This window comes from Scatophagus argus, chromosome 12 (genome assembly GCF_020382885.2).
Source record: "Scatophagus argus isolate fScaArg1 chromosome 12, fScaArg1.pri, whole genome shotgun sequence".
Taxonomy (NCBI): Eukaryota; Metazoa; Chordata; class Actinopteri; family Scatophagidae; genus Scatophagus; species Scatophagus argus.
In genome coordinates this window covers 8,719,953-8,746,661 of record NC_058504.1, presented here as the reverse complement: position 1 = coordinate 8,746,661, position 26,709 = coordinate 8,719,953, and the positions used below count along the sequence as shown (strand labels likewise).

The window sequence follows — 26,709 nt, the reverse complement described above, 5'->3', positions numbered from 1 at the left end:
CAGACAATACAGTTCTTTGGTGGGTGCTGCTTGGCTTTCTTAAAGATGGACTCTTTAATGAGACATAACATGAGAGACTGAAGAGTAAATGTTGTATACAAGAGCAGTAATGATGACCTCCAATCAAACTCCCACATTTCTGTAAGGAGCTTTTTGTGTCAATTTCAAATCAAATATGTCCAGCTGTAAACCAAAGACTTCCACGTCCTGGACTTGTGTAACATATCATACTTTTATCCTCAATAAAAATACGAAAGCACTTTCTTAAATGTGCTTTATTGTTCAGTTTTAGACGTGAGAACTGACGTGACGTGTTCTATTTTATCTTTTTTCCTAAGAGTTAGGATGTGAAAAATAAATACAATGAATCAAAAAATAAATATGAGACGCAAGAAATATGCAGTTGGTAGAGATTAAAACAAAAATAAAAAAGTGAACAGATTTTATTTCCGTTGAGGCCTTATGGTAAAAAGTGATTTTCCCCGAGGACCCGCGCTGCCTCTGGAGTCTTTAAACTACACATGGAGCAACACCTGAGGGATTAATGCATCCCGGCCACGCCACCAATTATCTTCATTAATACTCTCCCTCACAGTCTCCTCCCTTGGGCAATACCTTCAGGCCAGCGATTTAGCATATTAATGTGCTCTAAATACTAGGACCCTTATCTGTGTCCTTTGTTCCTTTTTGTTTTACCTGTCCTGCCCCTTTAAGACTGGACCTTTCAATCTAGGCGTGTTTCCTGCTGCCATTGACTAAAACATAAAGCCTGGCATCCTGCGGGGGGGAAAAAAGCGCATCAAACGGCTTTGCGTCCTTAAAGGCGATTAATTCCTATTTTTGAAAGATTTTAGCTGTTTATTATTATTATTATTATTATTTATATGAAGGCATACTGACCAAAGTGCATGGTCTCGGTCTAATGTGTGTGTGTGTGTGAGCACGGAGCAGCTCGCCTCTGCCACCGTTTATGATTTATCGAGATGATATGAATGTCATTCGGTCAAGGTCCGCTCTCCCGACGCCACGGCCGCGGCCGGATTGTCGAGCTTCTGGTGGGAAACATCTGCCCCAAGCATTTGGATGAAATTTCCAATAATTTCCCGAGTGAACTGAGTGGACGGTGAGCGCGGTTGGGATTGTGAGCAGCGTGGGATCCTCGCTGTGACAGTGACCTGCTGCAGTAAAAAATAATATATATATAAAAGAAAAAGACAGGGAAACAAACGTGGATTAGAAAACACCGATGATGTGATTGCGACATTGAGAACCAAAATGCTCCACAGTCTTCGCCTTGTGCACAAACCTTCAGCAGTACCGAGTAAGCCGTTTGCTTTTTTCTGCCAAAGGACTGCGTGTCACATTGACTGAACAGTGTTTGTAAGAGCATACCGAGCGCAACACCCATCGACTTATTGTCTGACTAGTTTTACAGTATTAACGACTGACATCCACCCAAAGAGGGACCGATCCGGGCTGATCTGAACGGAGGACACCATGTCGGCGGTCATGATAACACGAAAGGTGCGGAAATGGGAGAAGCTCCCGGGTAAAAACACTTTCTGCTGCGACGGGCGGGTGATGATGGCCCGGCAGAAAGGAGTCTTCTACCTGACCCTGTTCCTCATCGTCGGGACCTGCTCTCTCTTCTTCGCTTTCGAGTAAGTCATCTCCTCCGTCTGGCTCTTCTTGGGAATCAGAATTATTGTGATCTGATTTAGAAAGTGTTCTTAAGTCACTTTTGGTCACTCTTGTTCCTAATCTTAAAATCCACAATAATTTCTATAGCTGGCAGGATGTCAAGTGAGAAAACTCATCCCACATGGGTCAACTTTTGATAGATGAGCACGCTGAATAGTTCTTGGTTTCCTTTTTTCTCCCACGATCGTAAACTAAATCTTGGTTTTAGACTGTTTGGAAGATGTCACCCTGGCCAGTGGGAACCTGAGATATTTTTCACCATTATTCTAACCTGTTATAGCTCAAACATGAATCGGGTTAGTTAAGAAAATGTAGATTATGTGTTAATGAAAACAACTGTTGCAGCCCTGCAGCACTTTAGGGCAATCTAAGGATGTTTTTCAGCAGTGATTGATGGTTGTCAGTGAAATGTCAGGCATCAGTTAAAATGCTTATTATTATAATTAACTCAAGCTCAAAATGATGCATTGAAATTGCTTCTTTTGTCCACCAAACCACCCAAAACCCCAAATATTTGGGTTACTGTCATGACAAAGAACGTCATGAAATCCTCACATTTGATAATCTTGAACCAACAAATATCTGGAATTTTTAATTTTTGCATAAATTATGAAAATAATCTCTTTTGGTTGTTTCAGTTCAATTTCAACTCTGTCTGATGTTTGTATTTGATGTGTGAAAGATAAGATTTTACTGGTATTGGATGTTTGCAAGCTTCTAAAATATACTTAAAGATGATTTATTTGTTTATTTTGAATCAGTGCGAGCTGAATTGTGCAAGCTGATCTACAACCTCTTGTATTGCCTTCATTTATACCCAAGGATTACCAAGAATTTCTGTTCTGGTAACCTCACAGACACAGCACAGAGTGTGTTTTGCTGCTCAGAATTTATACCCTGTCAGAGAAAAGGTTTATGATTGACCACATACTGTGGTGATAAATATTTAATAACCCTGGCTGTCCAGCTTTTCCTCTGGTTTAAGAAAGGAAAGCTGCTGATTCCTGGTGCCTCAGCAGTCCTGTCTCAACCCACTACTCGCACAACCCAGTGGACTCGTTAGCACCGCAAACGCTGCCAGTCAGCTCGGATGCAGCATGTAAAGGCAGTTAAGGCTCCGCAGATTATCGTTTCAAAACTGAAGAACACAAGTTTGAATGATCGTCATCAAAGCCTGCCGCTTCTCATTCAGATTGCACTCGTTTCTGTCGGTCGGTTGCACCTCCTCTCTTTTCTTGCCTGACATATCGGGCACAATGATGTAGCACAATATGCTGTGCTGTAACACAGTAACCTCTCTTGATTGTGGGTGTGTGCGCAGCTACCAGGCCAAATGGATTTGGAGCATAGCAGAGAAGTGAAGTATCTGCTCTCACATAGTGTCAGGCCCTTCCCATCTCTATCCGTTATGTACTTTAATGGCCTCCTGCTTCCTTGGAGTCCAGACAGAAGGAGCTGTTGTTTGGTTCAGAGCAAAGAGGGAGAGATGATACTGCTCACACTGAATATCCCGAGCCCAGAGGAGGCATTGCGGTGACTAATGGCTAGGGGGTTGTTAGCATACTATGTTCATATTACAGCAGAACAGAATTATCTCTCAGAGGGGGTGGATATTAACGTGGAGATTGGACCTAGACAACGTGGGGGTAATTTTCAAACTCGCCATTAGACGGCATGTTGATACATATCTGATTTAAAGCCCTGATAGAGTAATTGCCTCGTGCGAAAGGGCTCTGTGGTTTAATGCATCCGCAAACTACCCATTTGAAATTATGTTTAATAGAATACTTAAAAAAAAAACCAATACATGCAGTCTTTCTTTGAGTGAATATTGTAGAACTGAACATCAGCTACGATTAGGGCTGCATTAACAACTATTTTTATCATTGATTCATTTGCAGGTTGTTTTCTCGTTCGATCAATGAATTGGTTTTATGTAAATGTTAAAGAATTAAAATTGTTTATTTGGCAACAGTCTAAAATCCAAAGTATTCAGTTCAGATCATTTCAATAATTCACAGAAGACAGCTTTATTACTACTTTGAGAAGAAGCAGGAAATTATGCCATTTTTATCCACAGTGGCAGCGTGACTGTGTGTGTGTGTGTGTTGGTCAGCCTTCCTGTGCAAACACACACACACACGCCAAATGGGTCTTTAGTGATGAATGAGAGGGATTATTTTTTTATGAGTCTATACATTATTTGTTATGAACATCCTGTTTATTCTGCCTTCGATTATTAGATGGATTGCTATGAAATTTGGCGCAACTAAATTTTGCCAGCATCAGGTTATCAGATCAAATGTACTTTGTGTTTCGTGCTAACTGGCGAATGTAAACATGCTCACACATTAAACTAAGATGTTAAACATTGTAAATATTATACCTACCGTGCTGATGTTAGCTCATAGCTCTCAGCCTCACAGAGCCGTTAGCGTGGCTGTAGGCTCTAAGTCGTGTTAGTGTAAGTTAACAGCACAGATTGTTCCAAAACACAACACGGTGACCATAATTTGTCAAAAACTGTATTTGTAAAAGGTTTGGGATTGATTTAAAAACTGTACAACGTAATCTGCATGACACTGCATCATTATAATCTAATTTTAAAAATCAAAGCTTTTGTGTTGCAGTTCATCATTCTGTTATCGCGCTTTTTGTCGGTTGTTTTTTTTTGTTTGTTTTGTTTTGTTTTGGAAGATTCAGTCCTCACATGTTGTCATGAGGTTTAGCTGTGAGCTGTGGACGGTGTCCTGTTCTTGGACTGGCTCATATCCAACATCAGCCGAGCAGACGTTTCACTTTTATCGCCAGCCACCGGCGCACTGTGCAGGGAGGCTTCTCTGTGCTTTAATTTGTGCTAAATTGCAGTCCATTACACAAATGGAAAAACCTGTTCCGACCAACGTAACAAATGATTTCCTGAAGAGGTGGCCCAGTCTATTTTTCCATTTACAGGTACAATCAATTTGAGGACTCTATGTCCTTACCCTATTAGTTTTGTGCCCCTTTATTATCCATTGATCTCGTCTTTTTAAATGGGATTTTACATAACGTGTATGTATCTGCAAAAGCCTTCCTCACAGTTGGATGTTCACTGGTCTGGTTCCCATTTATGTATTTGTGTAAATGTGTGTCTGGTGTGCATGCATGCACGCACATGTTCATGTGAATAGCCGCATATGGAGCTTGGATGAAGGAGCAAGAGACTGGAACACAAGGACGGTGTGTCATCTGTCTGTCCACCCCAGGACGCTGAGCTACGAGGCCAGAGAAGCATATGTGCATGCAGTAAGGCTGACGCTTTCCCTCTGTTGGGCCTGTGTGCTCCGTCCACATCCTTACATATAGCTGCAGTGTAGAAGCGTGTCCTGTCCTGTCCTGTCCACCCGTCCTGTAGTTGGATTCATAAAATGGGAAGATGCACTGAGAAGTGCAGGGTTGAGTCTGGCGAGCTAGCAGCTGCAGTCATAGAGGGTCCTGTATCTGACAGCCTCCCTCAGCATCTAACCCCACCCTGTCTCCCTGTTAGCTAATCAGGAAGCAGCTACCGGGCCAGCTAAAAGAGAAATAACATGATTTATGTCCCATCCAGAGTACATGCTCCACTTACAGTAACAGTGATCTACAGGCTTTGTTCTCTAGAAGCTTCCCTGGAAGGAGGGTGAAGTGATATTTTTTGCCCACATCCTGTGCCATATAAGAAGGCACATTTCACATGTTTCCTCACTTTATCTTTGTCTATTTGGTTTGAAATAGAGGCTCTCCCATCTTTATCTTGCTATTAAATCGCTAGTATTGTTTTTTCATGTGGCTGAAAATAAATCATCAAATTTGTAATTATCTTTTATTTCGCTTAGCGAGTATTCTGTGACGCAACATCTGTAATCCTAGCTTTAATCCTAGTGAAAGGACCATGACCCTGGAGTTCATGTCTCATTTCTCTCATATGGTATTTATTTGTTGCATAACGAGGTGGACTGACTGAAACTGGGCAACAGATTCCAGCTAAAAATTACTCATACATTGGATTCCAAAGAATTTAGAAGGACGTTTCTGGTCAGATTTTTGTAGTCCAGTGAGAGGTCTGAGATACCCCTAGTTTACCATTGCACTCCAGTCATACAGCTGAGCATTATATTTTCTGAATAAAAGAAAAAACATAATTAAACCGGCAATTTTTAACCTAGAAGGTTACTGAATAACACTTGATTATGCTCAAAACTGAATTCTTCATACTGCCCTCATCGGCGAAGAATCTTGTGGTTTGCTTTTCCTAACTCTGCTCAGTTCTCTGCGCTGTCCATCAAACGTTATCGTCCATCAGCGTGGATGCTCATGTAGTTATCGTTATGGTTGTGTGGGCAGCCCTTAAAATGGAAAACACTGAGGATTGGAAACAAAGACTGAAACGAAAAGACTTCTAGAAATACCTTTAGCATATTCAGAACATGTTCAGAAGCTTCAGAGGTGCTAAATTACCTTCTGGATTTTTACAAATATCACCAGCTATTTATTTTTAAAGAAGGGATACTTAGCCCTGTGGCTCAAATGTAATGCATGAGAGGCCCAAACTGGAGAAAAAAGGAAAAAATTGTCTGAGATTTCTGCTGCAGGAGGATTGCAGAGGCATGAAATCCTCCCCGAGTCAGAACTTTTGCCTAGTTTGGTAACAGAGTTGTTTTCAGTCTGTGTGTGAAAAAGACGAGAGGGCAAGTGGTTAGTGACTAGTGAGCTTTTGTTTTGTTTTTTTCTCAGCAGTGCCCAAGAAACTAGACATAGTCACAGTTTACAGATGTTTGTGTGATGAGGGCTGTTACTGAGGCCCACTGTGGACCTGCCTGCACACTAAGTGCATAATTCATTTGTAGTATGACTCATGCAGATCTGCAAGCGCTTACAACTGTTAAGTTTTAATAAAGGAAGGGCTTGAAATGTTCGACAAAGGTAAAATGTCGTCACTAACCATGGCTTGACATGGTGACGTATTAATCCTCGGTTCAGTGGTTTTGCTGCTGAGAAACTAATGTGATTTTAATTCAGCGATTTCCCCATTTTAGAAACTTCTCATATTTGAGCTCATGTCATCCTTGGTTAAGAGGGGAAATCCTCTGGATCAAAGTCTGCAGCAGACACACCCTAATGCATCTAATGCTCCCACACACACACACACACACACACACACACACACACACACACACACACACACACACACAGAGTGAACCTCACACTTTCCATGCAGAATAAGCAGCACTGTAGGTAGCTTATCTCTATCTCTTATGTAACCCTGTGTAATTGTATTTATATGTTTAATGTCATTATTGACTTAATAGCCAGCTGACAGCAGGTTTTTCAGTTGATGGCATCCCATTATTAAACATTAAACTGTTTTCATTATTCCAAGAACTTTGAGCCTTATAATCTGAAGTATAATAAAAATTTGTTTTTGTGGTGTGGCTTTGATTTCATGGTCAAAGCAAGGTTACAGTAAACATATCCCTCACATATGAAGCAGGCCATCTCTGGACTGGCAGTTGTAGTGCTAAAATTAAGTGTGATTTAGGCAAACTTGATTGGAATGATTTGCTTCACATTCTTAAACATACAGGCGTTGATCTGGGAGAAATATTCAGATCCCTTCCTTAAGTAAAAGTAGTAATAAAGCTGTCAAAAATGTTAAAGTCATGTATTGAAAGCTTTAAGTGAGATCATGAGATTACAGTAGTTTTGTCACCAAAATTTTCTTGTAATATAAAAGAAATGTTGTAGCTTATGCAGGCAAAATGGCCTCAATGTTAAATGTTTTAATATTATAGATTGTATTATTTTCATATATTTAGGTTGATGTTGACGAGTTAAATGAGGAGAATTATACCACTCGGACGTGAGATGGAGATGTTGAAAAGTGGCATGCCATGTCGTTTGGCAGTCTGATTGATTGCCTCGCTGAAAACAATTCCCCTACATGGACATAGGACCTGATTAAGTCCAGTTTTTTTGGCTGTCTCTGATGAGCACGTGGGGTCACCGTGCCGGCACCACCCTGCTCCTCAACAGAGGAAATGGTCACATCCAGGAAGGACGTGGAGGCTTGATGGGAAGCGATGATGGAGCGCGCCTCGAATACCTACCAGTCATCATTACGGGAATTACACTTCATCGACAGACTGCTCCCCCACAGTCTGAATCCATTGGCTTTTCTCTGCTGTCTGCACACTAACAAATGGGCCAAACATACTTCAAAGGCCTGGTCCAGTGGAAATTTCTATTGATTTAATCTCTGCTCCTAGTTTCCATTAGTGTGGGAAAAAGGCACTGCAGGGGAACTGCTCAGACCAGTCCAGCAGGTGTTGTGTGTTGCTGGCACGGCACAGCTCAGGTATGTTGATATACCTGGTTCATCATGCTGTGACTGAACGAGTGGACTTTTCTGCCACGTGGTGCTGACTGGTAGTGTTTTTTTTGTTTGTTTGTTTGTTTGTTTGTTTTTTTTAATGTGCGTGTATTTTGACACACAGACATGCGTGTTGGCTGTATTTAAATAAACTATTGGCTATTAGTTTATGTGCAAATCTGGTCTGGTGGCACTCGTTTATGTAACTGTGTATGCTGCGTTTTAGCTGCTAAGTGATTCAAATAAATGACTGCTGTCCATATTTGATATTCTGTTTCACACAAATGAACCCTGTAATTTTGTTCATCTCAAAAAAGCAGAGCATGTGTGTGTGGGAAAACTTTACGCATGACATGCTGTTCAGAGGTTGGTTTTGTACAGTATATGGCTCTTTCCAGTCCTATAGTGCAACATCAGGGCTGCATTATGAAAATATGATCCTGGTTGCATGAGAGGGAGACGAGGCACAGTTTAACTATTAATAACTGCATGCAGAAGCCTTTGCTGCTACTGCTGCTGCTGCTTTTTTTCCGTCGCAACACTCGGCTCTGCAGCTCACGTCTGTTATTGCACTGAGCAGCAGGCCTTTTTGGTGGAGGAGCCCTACTGGCTCTAATCTAATGCTAATGTGTCAACACTCCAGTGGGTGAAGAAAGTGCGGCATATTGTTGTTTATTCAGTGCCATGACTTTGGCACTGTCCAGAGAAAGGGAAGCTCTCATGGTTCATAACCTTATGGTCAGAACACACAGTTGAGAACATGTATGTTGTTGTGCTGTGCCCTCTCCACACGTGTTCTTGTTGAGAGGGCTCAACTTGTTTCTGTTCACGTTGTTGACTTTCTTCAGGTGCTGCTGCGATGTGAGGTTGATTCAGATTAAATGTTCTGTCCAACCAACGGTACAAAATTTCATATATTTGTTTGCAGTAATATAAAACAAAGAAAAGCAGCAAGTACTGTGGCTGAAATCATGACCACGCAAGACACAAAAAGTGTTTCAGTAGTAGTTCTGTTTTATCTGCTAGAGTATCTGCAGGCAGAAAATGTTGCTCGACAGCTTATCATTAAGCAACAAAAAAAGTTTCACCTCTTCACCTTTCTGAGACATTACCTGTTTTTAAACTAGATCTTTGCCTTTGTTTTGTTTTATTACAGATGTCCGTACCTGGCTGTCCATTTGTCTCCTGCTATTCCAGTTTTTGCTGTCCTGCTTTTCCTCTTTGTCATGGCCATGTTACTGAGGACCAGCTTCAGTGATCCTGGGGTGCTGCCCCGGGCCCTTCCAGAGGAGGCTACATTCATCGAAATGGAAATTGGTGAGTTCTTATCGCTCATTTCGGCCACAACAGGCAGCCATTTTCAGAAAAAGATGTTCTAAACATCCATGGCACACCTGCTCAGGAACTGATAGAGAGCAAGGAGGGAGCTAAAAGGGTATTCAGAGTATTGGTCTTGGGTTCATTATTTGGTCAGAAAGTCAGTTCTGTGTTTGCATGGAACACTGTGTCCTTGGGAATTTTACTGGAAATAGAAACATGCAATGGCTGCGTGAATCTGAAGAATGTTTTTCTCTATCATATTTTTGCATACGATAACATCTGTGAAAGTGGTTGGAGTAAATATCAATTAACTGCAGATAAAAGCAGAAAAGAGTAAAGCCAGGCCAGTGCCGTCAGCTTTCCTGCACCATCAGTAACAAAGCTCAGATCTGCAGCAGGAGTTTGAAGTAGTCTTGTCTCTTCCAATGTGAGTGCAGTCCACTTCCTGTCCTTGAGGTATGCATAGCTATTAGGTGCAGCTGATAATGCCCCCAGGCACAAATCCCTTATCTATATCCAATCAAATATTAGGTCAGCAAGAGGACAAATGGACCCTCCCTGGGCTATTCAGGCCCTCTTTTTGTGTCTGTAAGAATAAGCATTTATACTGCAATATCTGTGCACCAGCCAGCCCTGCATCCTTAGCATGCCCCCCCAACACACACACACACACACACACACACACACACACACTCACACACACGCACACGCATACACTCCCTCGTTCGCCATGTCCTTCAGCCGTCGCCTCTCTCTCTCACTAAGGCATAGGTTTCAGCACATGCAAGAGGAGGAGGTCTTTGGTCTTCTGAGAATGGATTAACTGGCAGCCAGTGCTTTTCTCATCATGACTGTGACTCATGCCACTGGATGACAATGGCTCTGTGTTCTGACCAGCTCTGTCCGTGATGACCCAGGCGAACAATGTGTAGCTCCTGCCGTTATTTATGTGAACTGAGCTTGAACTGATTATTTTTGTAACTGATAAATGTGTCGATTTGTCGAAAATATATTCGGTGTATGTCGCCGTTATCATGTTACCTGTCATTTCATTCAACTGTTTGCACAAGAATGGCAGCGAAAGTGCAGCCACAGTTTCCCCAACGCTGCTTGACAGCTGTGAGTGCTGTTTTCTTACATGTGAATGAGACATGAGGTAGTTGGAAACAGTTAGCGGGGGTCACTCGCAGTACACAGCACCTGAGCTGAGGAACGAGCGAGGAGCTACGGCAGCAGCCAACTCAGTAATGTTAGCACAAAGCACACGCCCACAGCAGTGCGCAGCAAGTGCCACGCTGGTAGCTTTTCCTCGGACTGAGGTATGTCTGTGAAGGATGTTTTTCTTGTGTTAATATGAGCTATGGGGCAGTCAGACAGTGTGTGATTTTTTTTTTTTTTTTTTTTTTTTGAGAGGGTTGTTTAGGATGGAGGCCTGAAGGGGTGGGTTGGGATTTTTTCGGTTTCATACTTTGAAAGTCTATTTTTTTTTTGTTTAGTTTGTTTTGTTTTTTTTGCAGGTTTCTCCACTGTTATCAAAGTCTAACTTGTCAAAAAATGATGAAATGAAACGATGATGAAATGAAAGTCTGTACGAGTCTAAAACCCAAAGATAGTAAAAGAAGTTAATACACAGTTATATCAAACAAAGGCAAAAGCAGAGGAGACATTGTATGCAGGAGAGTGAAATATTATAATATGACAAATATTTGTGCAAACTCTACATTGTGTAGACTTCAAGACTGTGCCTTGAATGCAACTCTAGCTTAAATATCAAATCGATTCACACAAACATTTAACAGCTAGTAAGTCTAACTTATACTTATTCGTTTGTAAGGTATGTAGGACCTCTGTTTTTAGATTCAACCACCAGATGAACATCATGATTAGATTTTCACCTAAAATTAAAATGCCTTGTGAATATATGTATAATTAGTGTAGATTGCCTATTTTCAGTCTTATGACTTCCTATTTTGATTTCATTTCATTTTTTTTTTTAACCTTCCACATCTCAGCAAACCTCCCAAAATAGCAAGACATTCATCACTTAAATGCTGACAAGGGCCACGTGGCTGCAACACTTTAAATGAAGCACTTAGCTGATAACCTCCAACACTTATGGCTCTCCTACATTATGTTTTTTTTTTAATGTGTTTGGTGAGTGTGAGTATTCATACAGATACCAGCCAATGGAGAAGGCAGGTATGGATGTTTAATCTCATTCTGAGGCTGAGGCAGGCATGTTGATGAAGCAGCCACTGCCTCGCAGCTCTGTGCCCTCAGCCTGTTAGCGACTAGTCCCAAGGGGGAATGCTAATATGAGGAGAGGCATCCTCTTGGAATATATAACACCACCAGCAGACAGAGCTTCGCTACCCGAGGGAGTGGCATCATTTCTAGTGAGTTATGACCCATTAATTTATTCTACACTGGTTTTCTCTGAAAGCCACTAATCTTACATCCTGTAGCTTCATTGTGCAGAACATTTTGTGCTGTCAGATAAATGAAATTCATTCATTTTGTCTGTAGATGTATGTTGGTTGGTTCTGGCAGGAACTTGTGAACATGCAAGTTTCACTGATTTATTTATGGATAAACTGTTTTGTTTTACATAACAGAGAATGTCCATAGAGAGGTTTATACAAATGATATGCAGTTTAGCTCATGTGGAATATTTCCTTTACCCATAACACTCCCTCCAGCCAAGATTTAATTTTCCCAATACCACATTTTTTTTTATCTTAATTTATCCCCAGAAAGTCAGAGCAGCATGCTTGCTCTTTATCATTAACTCCACGTTCGGGCCTTTCCAATGCAGCATGATAATGGTAGATTTCTCTCTAACAGCTTCTCTCCTGAGAGATTCCACCCAGCAGCCCTCTGGTCATTAGCCAGCCTCTTGAACCTTTGGGCTGCTGCACTGCAACATCACCAGAAAAATCTGGAGTGCCCAGAAAAGTGAATGCATGACGGTTTTATTTAGCTGGTGTCTGGAGGAACAAAAGATAAGACTGTGAAATATGTCAGGGTGAGAAAGGTTAGTTGATACCCCAGTGGAGCAGGGCTCTGCATTATAGTGCTGCTAATAAATAATATTAACAGCTCAGCAGTGATTACACATAAATCCAATCAACGATGCTGTATCGAGCCAACGTCGTCATTTACTGACATCTTCAAGGTTCAGCCGTCAAGATTTACGTCTTATTTTTTCTTCTTATCCTTGTCACTGAATATGACATTGCTCGATTGCCTGTTTAAGAAATGTACGGTAGGAGAAAGCAATGCAGTGAGCTTATAATGCAGATTATTTGTGAAAACACTGTCAGGGGTGTTAATTTGTGATTTTTGTGGAGTTGCTGGTATTAGATTGCAGTTGGATAACAACACCTTTAAGAATCATTCCTTGTGTGACCAAGATTGCTAGCACCTACTCACGACTGCTGTGTTTTGTTCTTTTTTGTTTCCTCAGAGGCTGCCAATGGGAACGTCCCCGCAGGGCAGCGTCCCCCACCACGAATCCGCAACGTTCAGATCAACAACCAGATTGTCAAGCTCAAGTACTGCTACACCTGCAAGATCTTCCGACCACCTCGAGCATCTCACTGCAGCATCTGTGACAACTGCGTCGGTAAGAAGTCTGTTCTGATCTGCCCGCAGTTCTCATGGTGTTCAGACAAAGGCTTTTCAAAGTAAGACGGCAGCTCATTGAAGTTGGTTTATTTCAGTTTTCTCTGAAATAGAAAGGTGAACAAAGTCTTGTAGGAAAAATAGCTCGCTGACGTGAAGATTTGTTACTGAAGCCTCCGCATTCATTTGTGACAGTGATTAAATAATTTAAATTATTATAGCTCCATAAATAAATGTTTGACTAAGAAGAATATGGGCTAAAATCTGTTTTGTTTTGTTTTTTTGTTTTTTTTATGGCATGTGCTTTGAATTTTGAAGGCACTTTGAAGTGTGCGTGTGTGTGTGTGTGTGTGTGTATGTGTAAACGTCTCCTCTCTTAACCACGTAGAATAACAGCAATTTGGCTTCTAATGACTGAGGAATGCGTAGACTCAGTCTGCATGTGAGGAGACAGTGGAGGCTCAGTCAAGAAATAAGCGCTCAGTCATTGTGAACAGTGGTTCATCTGTGTCCTCCTGCACACACACACACACACACACACACACACCCAGTCCCGGCATGACACAGCAGCATACCTCATTCCCTCTTTAACTGCCGTCATATCTTTTCTTCCTCAACTCGACAGTGTTTATAGTGGTCAAAGTCTCTCTGCTAAACAGCCAAACCATTTCACAGTTTAGATTTGTTTATACCCGAGGCCTTTTCTGGTTAATATATTATGAGTTGTATGATTTACAGTATGGTCTCTGAGTATTTAACACGTGGAAGTTGAAATAAAACAATAATTATGGGTGTCAAGTGAGTCTGGTATCATTATTATTATTTTAGTAAATCAAATGTACAAAATGGCAATTTGGTTTCACTGTCAAGTCAGTAAAGTGCATTTAGCTTTAATTTGAGGGTTTGGACTTCCATGTTTGACATTCATATTCAGTGTAGGGGATTATTGTCCTGCTGCAGTCTCTATGCAGTCTAAAAATGCTGGCAGCTCTGTGAGGCTGTGCTTTGTGGTGTTTTGACTTAAATGCAAATGTTGGCATGCCAACATTCTCACAATGACAACGCTGATGTTTAGCAGGTAATATATTTACAGTGTCTTGTTTTAACATGTTAATATGCTAACATTTGCAAGGTATCACTAAACACTGTCATTAGTTTCTAGGATGTAAGTACTGGGCACACTGGAATGCTGGCCTGGTGGATGATAGTGATGGAGCAGCCACCCAACTGACAGACAGACACTGCCATTTGTAGAGCTAATGTGGCTAAAACAAATAGTGGCAGGTCTCTATGAAAAGGCTCCTTCTCTAATCTGTAAATGTGCTTAAATATTTGTTTTGTGTTTCTGCACCGATGTTGACTGTATGTTGGTGTGAAAGTCCAACCGGGGAGTGCGACTGTGTGGCCGCTGCAGAGAAGAGTGCAAAACAAGATGTTTACCTCTGTTGTTGTCTGTATGCCCCTGCCTTGCTTCCTGCTGACTTTCCTCCAAATTATAGAGGAGGAGGAGGAGGAGGAGCGAGGAGGAAGCGACAGTTAGTCTGATTGCAGGATTACAGAAGCCAATGCACAAGGCTGTCTTTTATTAAGACAGCTGATACTGCTGCTTGCGTCTTTATATGACAAGGTTTTTCTCTCTCTCTTTTTTTTTTTTGTTTTTTTGCAGACCGTTTTGATCACCACTGTCCATGGGTAGGCAACTGTGTAGGCAAGAGGAACTACAGATACTTCTACCTGTTCACCATGTCTCTCTCCCTGCTCACCATTTACATCTTCACCTTTGACATCGTCCATGTGGTCATGCGTGAGTATCCTGTTAGTCATTTGTCCAATCAGAGGGAACAGACAGGATACATGGATTAACCATGGAGTTATTATAAGAACTGGATATGCCCCCATGTGTCCCCAGTGGCCACTCGCGGTATTGCAACAGGGAAAAACAAGTAAAATAGATGACCATTAATGGTTAAACTATTAACAGGTCAATTATTACACTTTGTTTTTTTTAGTTTTTGAGCTATGAGTGTTTAGTGTTTGTACAAGCACACTATGTGTGTTTGTGATGTTACAGAGGCATGCCTAATTTTTTCACATCAAGATACATAGATTTTGTAATTTTTAATTGTGCTTACTGGTCATTCGTTTGCTTTTGTTCTTTAACTTAAATTTTTTTTTTAAATCAGCATATTAGCTGCATAATGACTGGATTGACTGATGTGATACTGTAAGCATTTTTTCAAAACAGTTTTCTTCAGTGTTAAAAGAAGGCGACGGGCATATGAAGAAGACAGTTTTATGTCAATTACAGGATCATTTTCATAGAGATGTCATTTGTATAAATACAACCAGGGTTTTCCAGATCCAGAACGCTGTTCACTTCACAATGCCCAGCATGATGTCATTAACTCTACTGCACGTGTTCAGTAACCCAGAGGCTACATACTTTATGTCCCTGGTAAGCAGTTTTTATTGGAATAGAGAGGGAGAATCTCAAGGTTTATTATCCATGACTATGATCCATTATAACAGGAAGAATGACCAGTGACATAAGCTCACTAGCAGCTTCTAGTGTATATGCAAATGCACGCTCGTGTGCTGAAACTTAGACCTGAACCAGACCAGGATTTTCTCAGTGTGACATGACATGCAATAACAACTGACAGCTTGACATGACTCCTCTTTTCAGTCCCATCTTCCTGTTTCTTGTTCAGTCCAACATAGACGGCATGAAGACAGAGAGAAAAAGGAAACAGGGAGTCTGGATCTTTAGTGCTGAGATTGCTGTCTTCGTACTGGGAGTAATATGTAAATGTATGTCTTTTCAGCAGAGAATAAAATGAATAACTTCTCTCTGTGTTGCTCTGTGCACAGGTTCGGTGGATAATGGCTTTTTGAACACTTTGAAGGAAACACCTGGAACATATCCTTTAAGCTGTGACCCCAAAAAGAGATGCTGTGTGCACTATGTTTTAAAATAGAAAATTAAAAACATCAAGATCCTTTTCAAGTCCAACACCCCAGCTGAAACCTTCCTTAAAGTTCTCCACAAACAGTGCTTTTTTTCTAATTTTAGCTTAGTATCCGTAACCAGGCACAGCAGGCCTGTCATCAAGTGGTGTCCTTTTTTTCTCCTCTCTTGATTTTTCTCAAACCAAAAGCATAGGAGCAAAAGTTTAGGGAATGGGTTAAATCATTGGATCGTTTATGGGTCCTAACAGAAGCTGCAGACGACAGCATGTCCAGCTAATTAGTACATGGCCACAGTAATAACCAAGTGTTACTGCCATGCAACACAGCTACCTACATTAATTTGAGGGGATGAGATAAGATAATTGTTTATTATTCCCGCAGTTGAGAAATTCACATTGTCTCAGCATCACAAGGATAGCAAATAAAGGTGCAGATGTCTGCTGGGAGCAGTGCTGGTTGTCTCACAGCAGCAGGGAGGAAGGACCCTAGCGCTCCTCACACACTTGGAGTTAAGCAGCCTGCCACTGAAGGAGCTGCCCAGACTCTGATGCAGGGGGTGGGAGCCTTTCTCCACCAGAGCGGATAGCTTGTCTATCATCCCTCTGTGTCCCACCACCTGCACTGGGTCGAGGGGGCTCCCTAGGACTCAGCTGGCCTTCCTAATGATTTCATCCAGCTTCTTCTTTTCTGCGGTAGAGATGCTCCTGTCCCAGCAGACCACTCCATAGAAAAGGGCCGATGCCAATCGAAAAAGGTCCCGAGGAGTGCCCCCTCCGTCTCCTCGGCGGGTCTCTGACCCTTCCTGTACAGTGCAGTGTCCAGTCCAGACCAGGTTGTAGGTTATATTAAAATGGCTGTACTCTGCAGTGAGGTCAGGGGTTTTTATTAACAGAATTGCTGATCGGAGCAGTCAAGTGCTTCTTTCTATTTACTTTTTTTTCTCCACTCTTAGTAGTAGGAAGATGTGCGTGCACGTCCATGTAAACAATGATTTTAGCAACTGCACAGCTCGTGTGAGCAGCGAGGCGAGTCCGTTATTTCTGCATCATACCAACGTTTCACTGTAGTTTCAACATGTACGTCTACAGAATACGCCACAGACATGAAAAGTCTGAAGTCTTTATTGTCTTCCCCTCAGATTATTAAGTGTGAGGATAATAACTTTTTGTTGTTCACGTACAGTAGCTTGAGCCTCAGTTGCTTTGCATAATAGCCATCAAGGTGCATATTTAAAGCAAGATTTTCGTTTTATAGCCGATCGACTAGACACATTACATTACACGTTCTTACATTTTTGCTCATTAAAAAGGTTATAATCCCCTCTTGCCTTTGGTCGTATATTTTGTTTTCAGACTTTGGTTGCTTTCGCTGACTGTTCACTGGCTTTAGTCATGTTGCATAATTGTCTGGCATTTTGCTGATGTCTGCTGTTCAGGGTTTAATCAGTGCTCATACATCAGCTAGAGAACATCTGTTGCTGTTTTCTTAACTCTTGTTCACTGTGCTGGAGGTGTTGGTCTGCTTCTTCACCCTGTGGTCAGTGGTGGGACTGACTGGCTTCCACACCTATCTGATCTCTCTCAACCAGACCACCAATGAGGATGTAAGTGCATCTTACTGCATGTTCAGTTAAACGTGATATTCAGTCCCATGATATTGGAACTTTTTGTCCGTGCGTCCGTTCAAACTGCAACCACAGGCTGATGCTTTTGAACACATGACATGATCAGCTCCTTCTTTAATTAGTCTTGTGTGACAATATCATCAAAGTACTGTATTCCTGTGGCTGAAATTCCAAAATGTTACTCTATTAAACTGCACTTATATAGGATATACATATACTTTAATAATATATACTGTAATATATACTTGGACTTTATATGCAGAGGTTGGTCCAGGTCCAGCTAACTTGTCCACCTTATCAGTTAATGTTATTTTTGACAGTAATAGTTTTTTAGCTCAGTTTTGTAGCTAACCACTATTTATAAAGACAGACACATATATTCGCACCTTTTATATCTTTTCGCCACAAGCGCTTAAGTGCTCCTTGGTTGCTTTTGCCACATATCCAGACGCTTTTGGCACTGCTGATTGGTGCTCATCTAAATATTCAATGTTATCCAACAACACCTACCAATCTAAAGTCAAGAGGGCAAAGGCTGCAATATTAATGTAACCAAACCGACTGTATGAATGAATGAATGAAAACTTTAATTACGTTTTAGCTCTTATTGCTTTAGTGTAATTCTATTGTACTGAAACTTGTTATTCTGTAAGTCGCTTTTGATAAAAGCGTCTGCTAAATGAAGTGTAATGTAATGTAATATATTTAAGACGTGTTTGAGGTGATTAGTTTTAAAATTAGATTAAGTTGTCAAAGTTAGACGAATAATGAAGATGAAGTATACTTTAAAAACTCAGGCTGTGTTGTGATCAGACAGCTCGGTTTCACATGTCTGCAAAGATAAGCTTACATCACAAAGGTATAAAGATAACGCATGCATCACAGAGCTGTTTCCTTGACAACAGCACAGCTTCGCTTGGCACTGAGGCACAGAAAGCTGGTAAACTGTAGCTTGTTAAACAGGGCCATTATATTGTAAACTAGAGTAAAGCATATACAGCAAGTGTTGTGAACTCAAAAGCAAACGGAGGCTAACAAAAAGAAGTGAATGAAGCTGGAAAGTCTATTCCTAACTGTAGCTAAAACATCCTGCGTGTTTGTTCCTTTTTGTAAACATGTTTCACAGAACTCACCAATCTTTTCTGTGTGTATTTTAAATTTTAATAGGTCCTCTACTGATCCAGTTCAGCCATACTGAGACCACAGGAGATGTGGCCAGTACAGCAGGAGCAGTTTTATTCTGCTCAGTCTGAGCAATATGACAAATTGGCTGGTAAATAGTTTGAATGCTTAAAGCAGCAGTTGGATATCCTCTCTGCTCACCAAGGCGACAGTCTGATGATCTAAAAATATGTATGATACCTGCTGTTTATAATAAAAACCAATGATAGAATGGGGCTGAAAGTACAGAACAGATCTGCCGATTCATGGCTCTTATCTTGTCAGCTACATTTCCAGGGGTGAGGCTAAATGAGGAAAAAGTATTGATTGCTTGATCTTTTGACCAGAGAGTAAGTATTTAGTCTTCACACACACACACAGGCTGATCTAAAGCAGACAATAGTGGTGATGCAGATGGATGAATCCACAGAGGGAGAAATTTATGCTGTGCACTAGCGTTAACAGTATGTACATTTTATTTGAGGTCTTGTTAGCTCAGATCCGACTGCAGAGGTGGTTCTCACAGGATGTAGGGAGCAGCTGCGATGATGGTGGTGGGAGATTCCAGACGGCTGAAAGCAAGAGAGTGCACTCGTACTTTGTTGTAATGATTAATTTATAATTCCCCTCTTTCGTTGCAGTGGGATGGCTGGCCTAATTTTTTTTCATTTAGTCTGTAATGAAGCTCTGCAATGTGCACCTACAGTGTAATGTTGCTCCAGGAGTTGAAATAATGGCCGGCCGTTTCAATATCTGTGATTGGCCTATTAATAGATGCATCGATACCTGCAGGGGCTTGGCACGCAGCCAGAAATACTGCTGGGGGTGGGGGGTGGGGGGGGGTGAGAGAGGGAGGAGGAGAGAGGGAGAGAGGAAGAGAGGGAGGAGGAGAGGAGGGAGAGAGAAATGGTGAAATAAGGGGCGAACAAGAGAAGGCACCTTGAGTTTTGTGGCTGCTCTGGTCTCCCATAGGAAGACATGTGCTCTGTCAACTGTGTCTCCTGCACACACACACACACACACACACACACACATACAGATACACAGATAGTACACGTAGGCACGCAGTACTGAAGTGCCTTTTGGACAGACAGTTGACCTACATCTACTGCAACTAAAAAAAAAAATAAAAAAATAAAAAGCCGTAGTCTGTCAGGGCAAACTCATGCTGTGCAGCCAAACTTTGTTTAGTTTAGGGGTCAGTTATATAAGTCAATCTATAAATCTGCTCTCTCTTCTTCTGCATCTTTTCAGGTGAATAAGAATATCATCTAACCTATACTGACGACACTTAACTGGTGTTGTGTATTCCTTAGTAATAGTGGTATAACAAAAAATGTTATGTTAATGATATAAACTCTTTCTTGCTCGAAGTGATTTGTAGTTGCGTCTATGCTACAACATCTATTAAGTGTGTCCTATTCCAGTGTCTGTTTAGGAGAAAATTAATAAATAAAGATTGTGATTACATTTGTTTTCATCTAAAAAAATCATGCAAAAGAGGCCAAAGTGTATTTTTATCCCAGTGTAGCGTCAGCAGGTGTTGCTTTCAAGCCCCCGCAGTGCAGGGTCAGCCAGTATGTTTTGCATTTTAATCAGTTCAGATCTTCTCTCATCTGGATTACAGTGGCTGCGCAGGTGGACGACAATGTTCAGAGAGACTTTAGTAGGAAAAGAAGCACGAATCAGAAAAATGAGAGGGGCAAAAATGTCTCAAAGTTTTCTAAAGGTACCAAAGATACCGGGTTGCTGTTTGTGTATCAGATGATGCACAGCACATCTAGAATATTTCTATTTGATGTAATTGTGCTGCCATTAAAGTCTTCTGTTTGACTATTTCACTCACTGTAAACATCATATAAATGTGAAACCAGCCAAACAAGGAAAACAAGAGGAAAACCAGATGCTTGGGAGTTAAAATCTTCCTCCTGCTTAATAATGCATATGTCTTAGAGTCTATAAACAGTACAGTGTAGAAGGACTTTAGTTATTGCTGGAGACATCCTTTGTATGAATTGTCAGATTTTTCATTGAATTATTTAAGTGGTTGTAATCTGTAGTTGCTGTGTTCATTCTCACCCATTGGTGCATAGAGTTCCCATCAATACTAGGAGTCGTTAAATCCCTGCAAGGTCTTTTTTAGTAGGTCAAAGCTGAGCCTGTGGGAATAACATCTAAAAATGGAACTATGCTTTTGAATAAGGTATAAAGCGCAAGGAAAATCTATTTGAAACTGAACTGAGTGAGAGATTGTAACCAAGTCAGGATGTTTTTGGGAAGATTTGTTGCTCCTGTGATTAGTGTTGCATCCACTTTGTTTTGCCCAGATTAAAGGATCCTGGTCAGGAAAGAATAGAGTCCAGAATCCATACAGCCACAAGAACATCATCAAAAACTGCTGTGAGGTTCTCTGTGGGCCAACATATCCAAGGTAACTTCCTCCTACTGATATTGATAAGTTCTATATCGGTGCCTGTGATAGATTAGCCCTTTAGATTTGTCCCTGTCCTAAACCTGCCGTACAACAAACAGGATGCAGTTAGTGACTGATCACCTTGTCTGACTCTACAGCGTCTTGGACCGAAGAGGACTGATGCAAGAGGAAACGTCTGTTTCTCCTGCTACATCCTCCTCCTCCTCTTCCAGCAGCAACCCAGTGCCACAAACCACGGTGAGCACGTGCACACACACACACACACACACACACACACTGTACCGTCCTCCTTTGCACAGAAGTGGACTGAGGCGGCAGACGTAAAACAGAGTGGTCGAAACCAATTACAGTTAGTGTTGGAGGAAGAAAGAAAGCATATGCGTTTGAGAAGAAATGTGCTGCTGAGCTTTTCTTACCGATGCTCTATTCTATCACACATGGATAGGGAGCCATTGTTTGTCTATTTATAATTATTATTTATAATTATTCTTCTTCTTATTATTACAGCTAACTCATTAGCCTAGTTTGTCTCTCTCCTGGGACTGAGCTGATAAAGAACATATTGACATTAAAATGTTTCGCTGGCGCACATGTACTGCAGAACTTTAATTTCATTATGCATTACATAGCAGAAAGTGTGGTTGTAACCACATTTTATATCCCCAGAATTATCAGAGGAAAATCCATTCAAGTGTGGAAACAAAATAATTTCCTTTTCTCACTGCAGTTAAGTAGTCTTTTATTGCCTTGATTATTTCTTTAAATTAGGTTTTTAATTTGTAGGGCATCATTAAATTAGTTAATTCTGAAGAAGTGCATCGCATCACTGCATTAAAATCAGCCTTTAAAGACACATGACTTGCTTGTATTGTGAATACACTATATAGACAAAAGTACTGGGACACCTAACCATTGCATCAACAGGGACTTTAATGACATGGCATTCTAAACACGCAGACAGTTTGGCAGCTAACAGCTTCCACTCTTCTGGGAAGGCTTTCCACAAGATTTTGGAGCATTTCAGTGGGCCTTTTTGCCCATTCAGGCAGTGAAGAATTTGTGAGGTCAGACACTGATGTTGGACAAAAAGGCAAAAAGAGACAAAAATCCCTGAAAAACAGCTCCATGACGAAGTGTGTCTGGATACCTTTGTCTATATAGAGTATATTAAGTCCTGTGATGTTTCGCTGCCGATCAGTTTGTCATCAGTGGCTCTTGCGTCTTTTCAGCACGCTGTCCTCTGCCTACAGAAAACCACGGCGCCACTCATCCCCAATGAGCACACACCTGATGATGCCAAGCCGAGTATTGCTGAGTCAGCAGAGCAGAACCCCTCCCCCAGCGAGGAAAACCTCCCTGCTTCAAAGGTCCCGCCTCTGGCTTCTCCCGAGACTGATGCAGAAACATCCCTCGCCAAGGACAAGATCCATTAGCTGCATGTGGGGGCGGCTCTCAGTGTAGCCACAGGAACTGAAACATTAACAATCAACGTCTGATTACTGTGCGGGTGACTCAGTTATCCTCCTGCCCTACATTCCACCTGAAGAGCAGAGTTTCTGCGGCAGCTTTTCGTCTTCCCTCCTCTCCTCACCAGTAGCTGCAGAGCTGTTTGATTGACACTCACACTTGCAGGAGGAGGAGTGATTTAATGGAAAGTCAGCAGCTTCCTCGCTCTCCTGAACACTGCATGGAAAAAACTTGCAGAGGGAGAAGCTGCTGGAAAACTGCAGAATCCCCCCCCCCCCCCCCCCCCCTCAACCCATCCCACTCCCAACTCTCCAAGCATAAGACATCCTGCAGGTCACCTGTGAACTGCATTCATTTAAAACTGCATAATGACATTTATTGTGAGAGGCCAGTTTAAATATACTCCCTGCAAGCGTCTGGCAAAGACAATATTACTTATGGACATGTATAAAACTTCATACTCACAGGTAGTTTTCTGTTGTGTGCACATTACATGCCCTATGCAAACCATGAGAAGGCTGGACAAGCAGCTTTTTGATTAGTGTTGAAAGAAGGGTTACAGCTGTAAGTCTGAGTGCACATGATGTCCAGGTAGGGGGAGGACATGCAAATCCTTAGCTGAGATAACCTAATGGCTCCTTCCAGGCAAGTCAAAATCTACCTTGTATTCTGATATTGCTGCATTCAGTACTGTTGTTCCTTATGTGCATCTTTTTTTAAATGATCTGATCCAGACCAACGCCTGTCCTTCCATTTTTATATAATCGATGATGTAGTGTGACATCGGTGCTCTAAGACACATGAAATGGCTTTATGCATTGAAGTCTTGTACAGGAGACACTTTGCCCGAGTCCCAGTGTGGATGAGAAAAGGCCCGACTTCAGATTATAGTAGACACTCGTAGTAACAGTGCCTTATCCTAACAGTTGCACTATCGAAAGCAACTGATGGCAACCAACAGAGAAACTTTTGAAATTTGTTCTAACCACTGATCGAGTGTTAAAGGAGAAATGCTAATGTTTATACACAAGTGAGTTCAGTGGTTCCCATCCTGGGGTTTGGGATCCTCGCAAGGGGTTGTAAGATAAATGTAACGGGTCAAGAGATGATTAGAAGAACAGCTTTACATTTTGAGAAATAACACATTCGTCTTCTTGCAGAGAATTAAATGGGAAGTTGATGCCACTCTCATGTTTGTGTGATAAATATTAGCTTTAGACCAGAAATGGGGAAACAGGCAGCCATCTTTCCAAAAGTTCCAAAATCAGCACCTCTGGAGATCACTAATTAATATGTTATATGACATTTAGTTACCATGTATAAAAAACTAAATGTTTTGTGATTTCAAAGCGCAAACTCTTTCCTTTTAAGTAAGGACTCAACAAGACAATTAGTCAGCTTCAGAGATGCGGGTTGTATATGTGCATTTTTTTTAACTATTTGCAGGACCAGGCTAGCTGACTCTGACTTTCCAGTTTTTTATACTAAGCTAAGTTAGTCAGCTGCTGGTTAGCTTCACATTTAGCGTGCAGAAATGAGAGCAGTATCAATATTCTCGTCTAACTCTCCACAAGAAAGCAAATAAAAAGTCAGTAAGTATTTCTTTTAAAATGATGAAGCTGAAAAATTTCTGCTAAATTATACTACAGATGAGCTTCTTATTTTTTGTTGTTATGAAATACTGTGAATTTCCGCTAGAAATGACGTGAAGTGAAACATCTGAAAAGGAAAATATTAATTTTAGTTGAACTCACAGCTGGCGTATGTAAGCGACGTGTGATGTGCAGAAATTGCTGTCAGTCTTAAAGCTTGGGAACCACTGAATTAGACCTTGTGAAGCAAAAGCCGAGCAAAGCCATTGTTGAATTGTACATAGTTTTAGTAAGTAAGGATGTACTGAAGACCTCTCAGCTGGTGAGGAACAGTGATTTCAGCAAGGTTTTGTTTTATTTTTGGCTTTTTTTTTGTTTTTACGCATAAGTGCAGCCAGTGTTAATTATGTTGCCTGTGAGCTTGAGTACCTCCTCTTACAAATCACACCCGAGCTGATCTTCTCTCTCTTTCTGCCGTCTTCTGCCTCCTCCTTCGATAAAATAACAGCTCTTCTCCTTGCTGCTCTGCTGTGGCAGTTATCACTACAGTATGGCCGAGGCAGCTTCCACTGTGGCTGTGGCTCGTTACGGCAGAGAATAAAGTCAACGCCGAGAGAAAGACACTCAGTTCTTTCTTTTCACACATCTGTGTATTTCAGACGGAGCACAGCCTGTAATGCGCTTGAGAATTTGTTTTGTTTTTGGTCACAGATCGCTTGAGGGGACAGCATTCACACAAAGAAAAAAATGAGAGAGAGTAAAGCTTATTCTTAGTATTTAAATGATGTTAGCTGATAGCGAGCGTTTGTAATAGTGACTGTGTTGTATGCAAGACAAGAGTTAGTGTTTGTGAAATATACTTATATAGAAATTCTAGTGTGTCAGCAGCGTTGTATCAGACTCTGAAAATCTGTCACAATTTCTCATTCAGGTCCTAAAATATTTGCCAAACAAGGAGTGGAAAATGAATTAGGACCCTGGGATTGTTGGCAGCTGTAAGATTATTTTCACTGACAGACTGATTGAGGACACTTTTAAATGATGAAAGATTAGTCAATGCCTGCAACTAAAAATTTCAGATTAATTGTTTTGGCTACACATAATTGCAAAAAGATTCAGTATGCTTTCAGAAAATCTGGAAATATTTAGATTTGAAAGATGGAACTCGCAACTTTTTGACATTTTTGCTCAACAAATTCCCAAATTTTTGACAATCAGTTTTCTGTTTATACTTTCAGCTCTAAATGAATCTGTTTTCTGTGTTTACCTTCCCTACACCTCATCTGATGATAGAAGGAGAGATCACTGACACGTCTCAGTTGGAAGAAGCTGTAAAGTGTGTGGCGGTTGTTGTTGTTGTTGTTTCTGTGAAGTAGAAAAGTGTACCTGCAGCGTGTTTGTTTCCAATCATAAATATGAAGCAGAGAGCAGATTTTAAAGCTGAACTTAGTGGGCTTTCTTTGTGGAAAGTGTCTGAAGACAGTTTGGTGTACTCGATCACTTTTGTGTTGCTGTCACCGAGAAGCAAGAATGTATGTATGTGATTGATAGTCGATGAAAGAAGGGACACTTGTGTTGAATTCCTGTGTAACCGTTCCAGATTAAATTTTAAAGGGTAGGTTGAACTTTAATTTTTTTTAACTCTAAAGGTTTGCAGACAAGCTGAGCTCTTGTGTGTATGATTGCTGTGTTAAAATGCCATGATGTGGTCAGATCTGAATGCTCTGATCAGTCTATTACATTGCATTATGTATACAGATACAGTAATATACCAGTGATGGAATTCTTTATTTATGTTCACTTTATTTAGTATGAACACTGTGACTATATGTCTTTCATTCAATTTACTTCACTTCTTTTTACATGATCAATGTGTCTGGTAAATAAACAATATTGTCTTATTATTATTTGTCTTTTAAAAGATGTTTTCTTGTGGTGGAAATTACTGGTATGAGAAATACTGAGGAGGCGGCTCAGCCATCTGCACACACTTCATCCACCGTTACTGAATATTCAACAGGGTGCTTATTTTGTCTAAAGGTACATTGTGCCTCTGGATAATTACAAATTGTATTATGGATTCAGTTTTCTACAGAGGTCAGCTTTCAAAACAACAGCATTATACATCATATAATAGCTTTTACAGCAAGCAGGCAGGGAGGGAATGGTTTTATAAAAGAGGAATCGCAACAGCTGGATGAAACGATATTCCTGACTTAACACTAATGCAGTTCCTCATGTTTTTTTTTCCTTTCCCACTACTTTGGTTCAAGGTGAGATTTGCTCTTAAATGGTCCATACTCAATCAAGTTGATGGTTTGTCATGAAATCCGGTGCAGAAATCTGTGTTCTCCTCAGGATGAACCGGTTCCTTTTCATCTCGCAAGGTCAAAATTTTCATTTCTCCAGCATTCTGTTTCATTAC

At 41.0% G+C, this 26,709-nt stretch overlaps 1 protein-coding gene across 4 annotated transcripts; it reads left to right on the top strand.

The window, feature by feature from the left end:
- The first annotated feature begins 731 nt into the window (after positions 1-731).
- zdhhc9 (zinc finger DHHC-type palmitoyltransferase 9) lies at positions 732-26,191 on the top strand. Of its 4 annotated transcripts, none has more exons than XM_046406021.1 (10): positions 732-1,321; positions 1,428-1,661; positions 9,249-9,409; positions 12,879-13,037; positions 14,703-14,840; positions 15,908-15,956; positions 17,507-17,609; positions 21,119-21,222; positions 21,363-21,462; positions 22,455-26,191. In XM_046406021.1, the coding sequence occupies exons 2-10, from the start codon at positions 1,498-1,500 to the stop codon at positions 22,656-22,658; spliced, it is 1,182 nt and encodes a 393-aa protein (XP_046261977.1). In that variant the 5' UTR covers positions 732-1,321; positions 1,428-1,497; the 3' UTR covers positions 22,659-26,191. The 4 variants fall into 4 exon arrangements, with proteins under 4 accessions (XP_046261977.1, XP_046261980.1, XP_046261978.1 ...); XM_046406024.1 differs by lacking the exon at positions 22,455-26,191 and adding an exon at positions 21,892-22,315; XM_046406023.1 differs by having other exon boundaries at positions 733-1,321; positions 22,476-26,191.
- Positions 26,192-26,709: the final 518 nt, after the last annotated feature.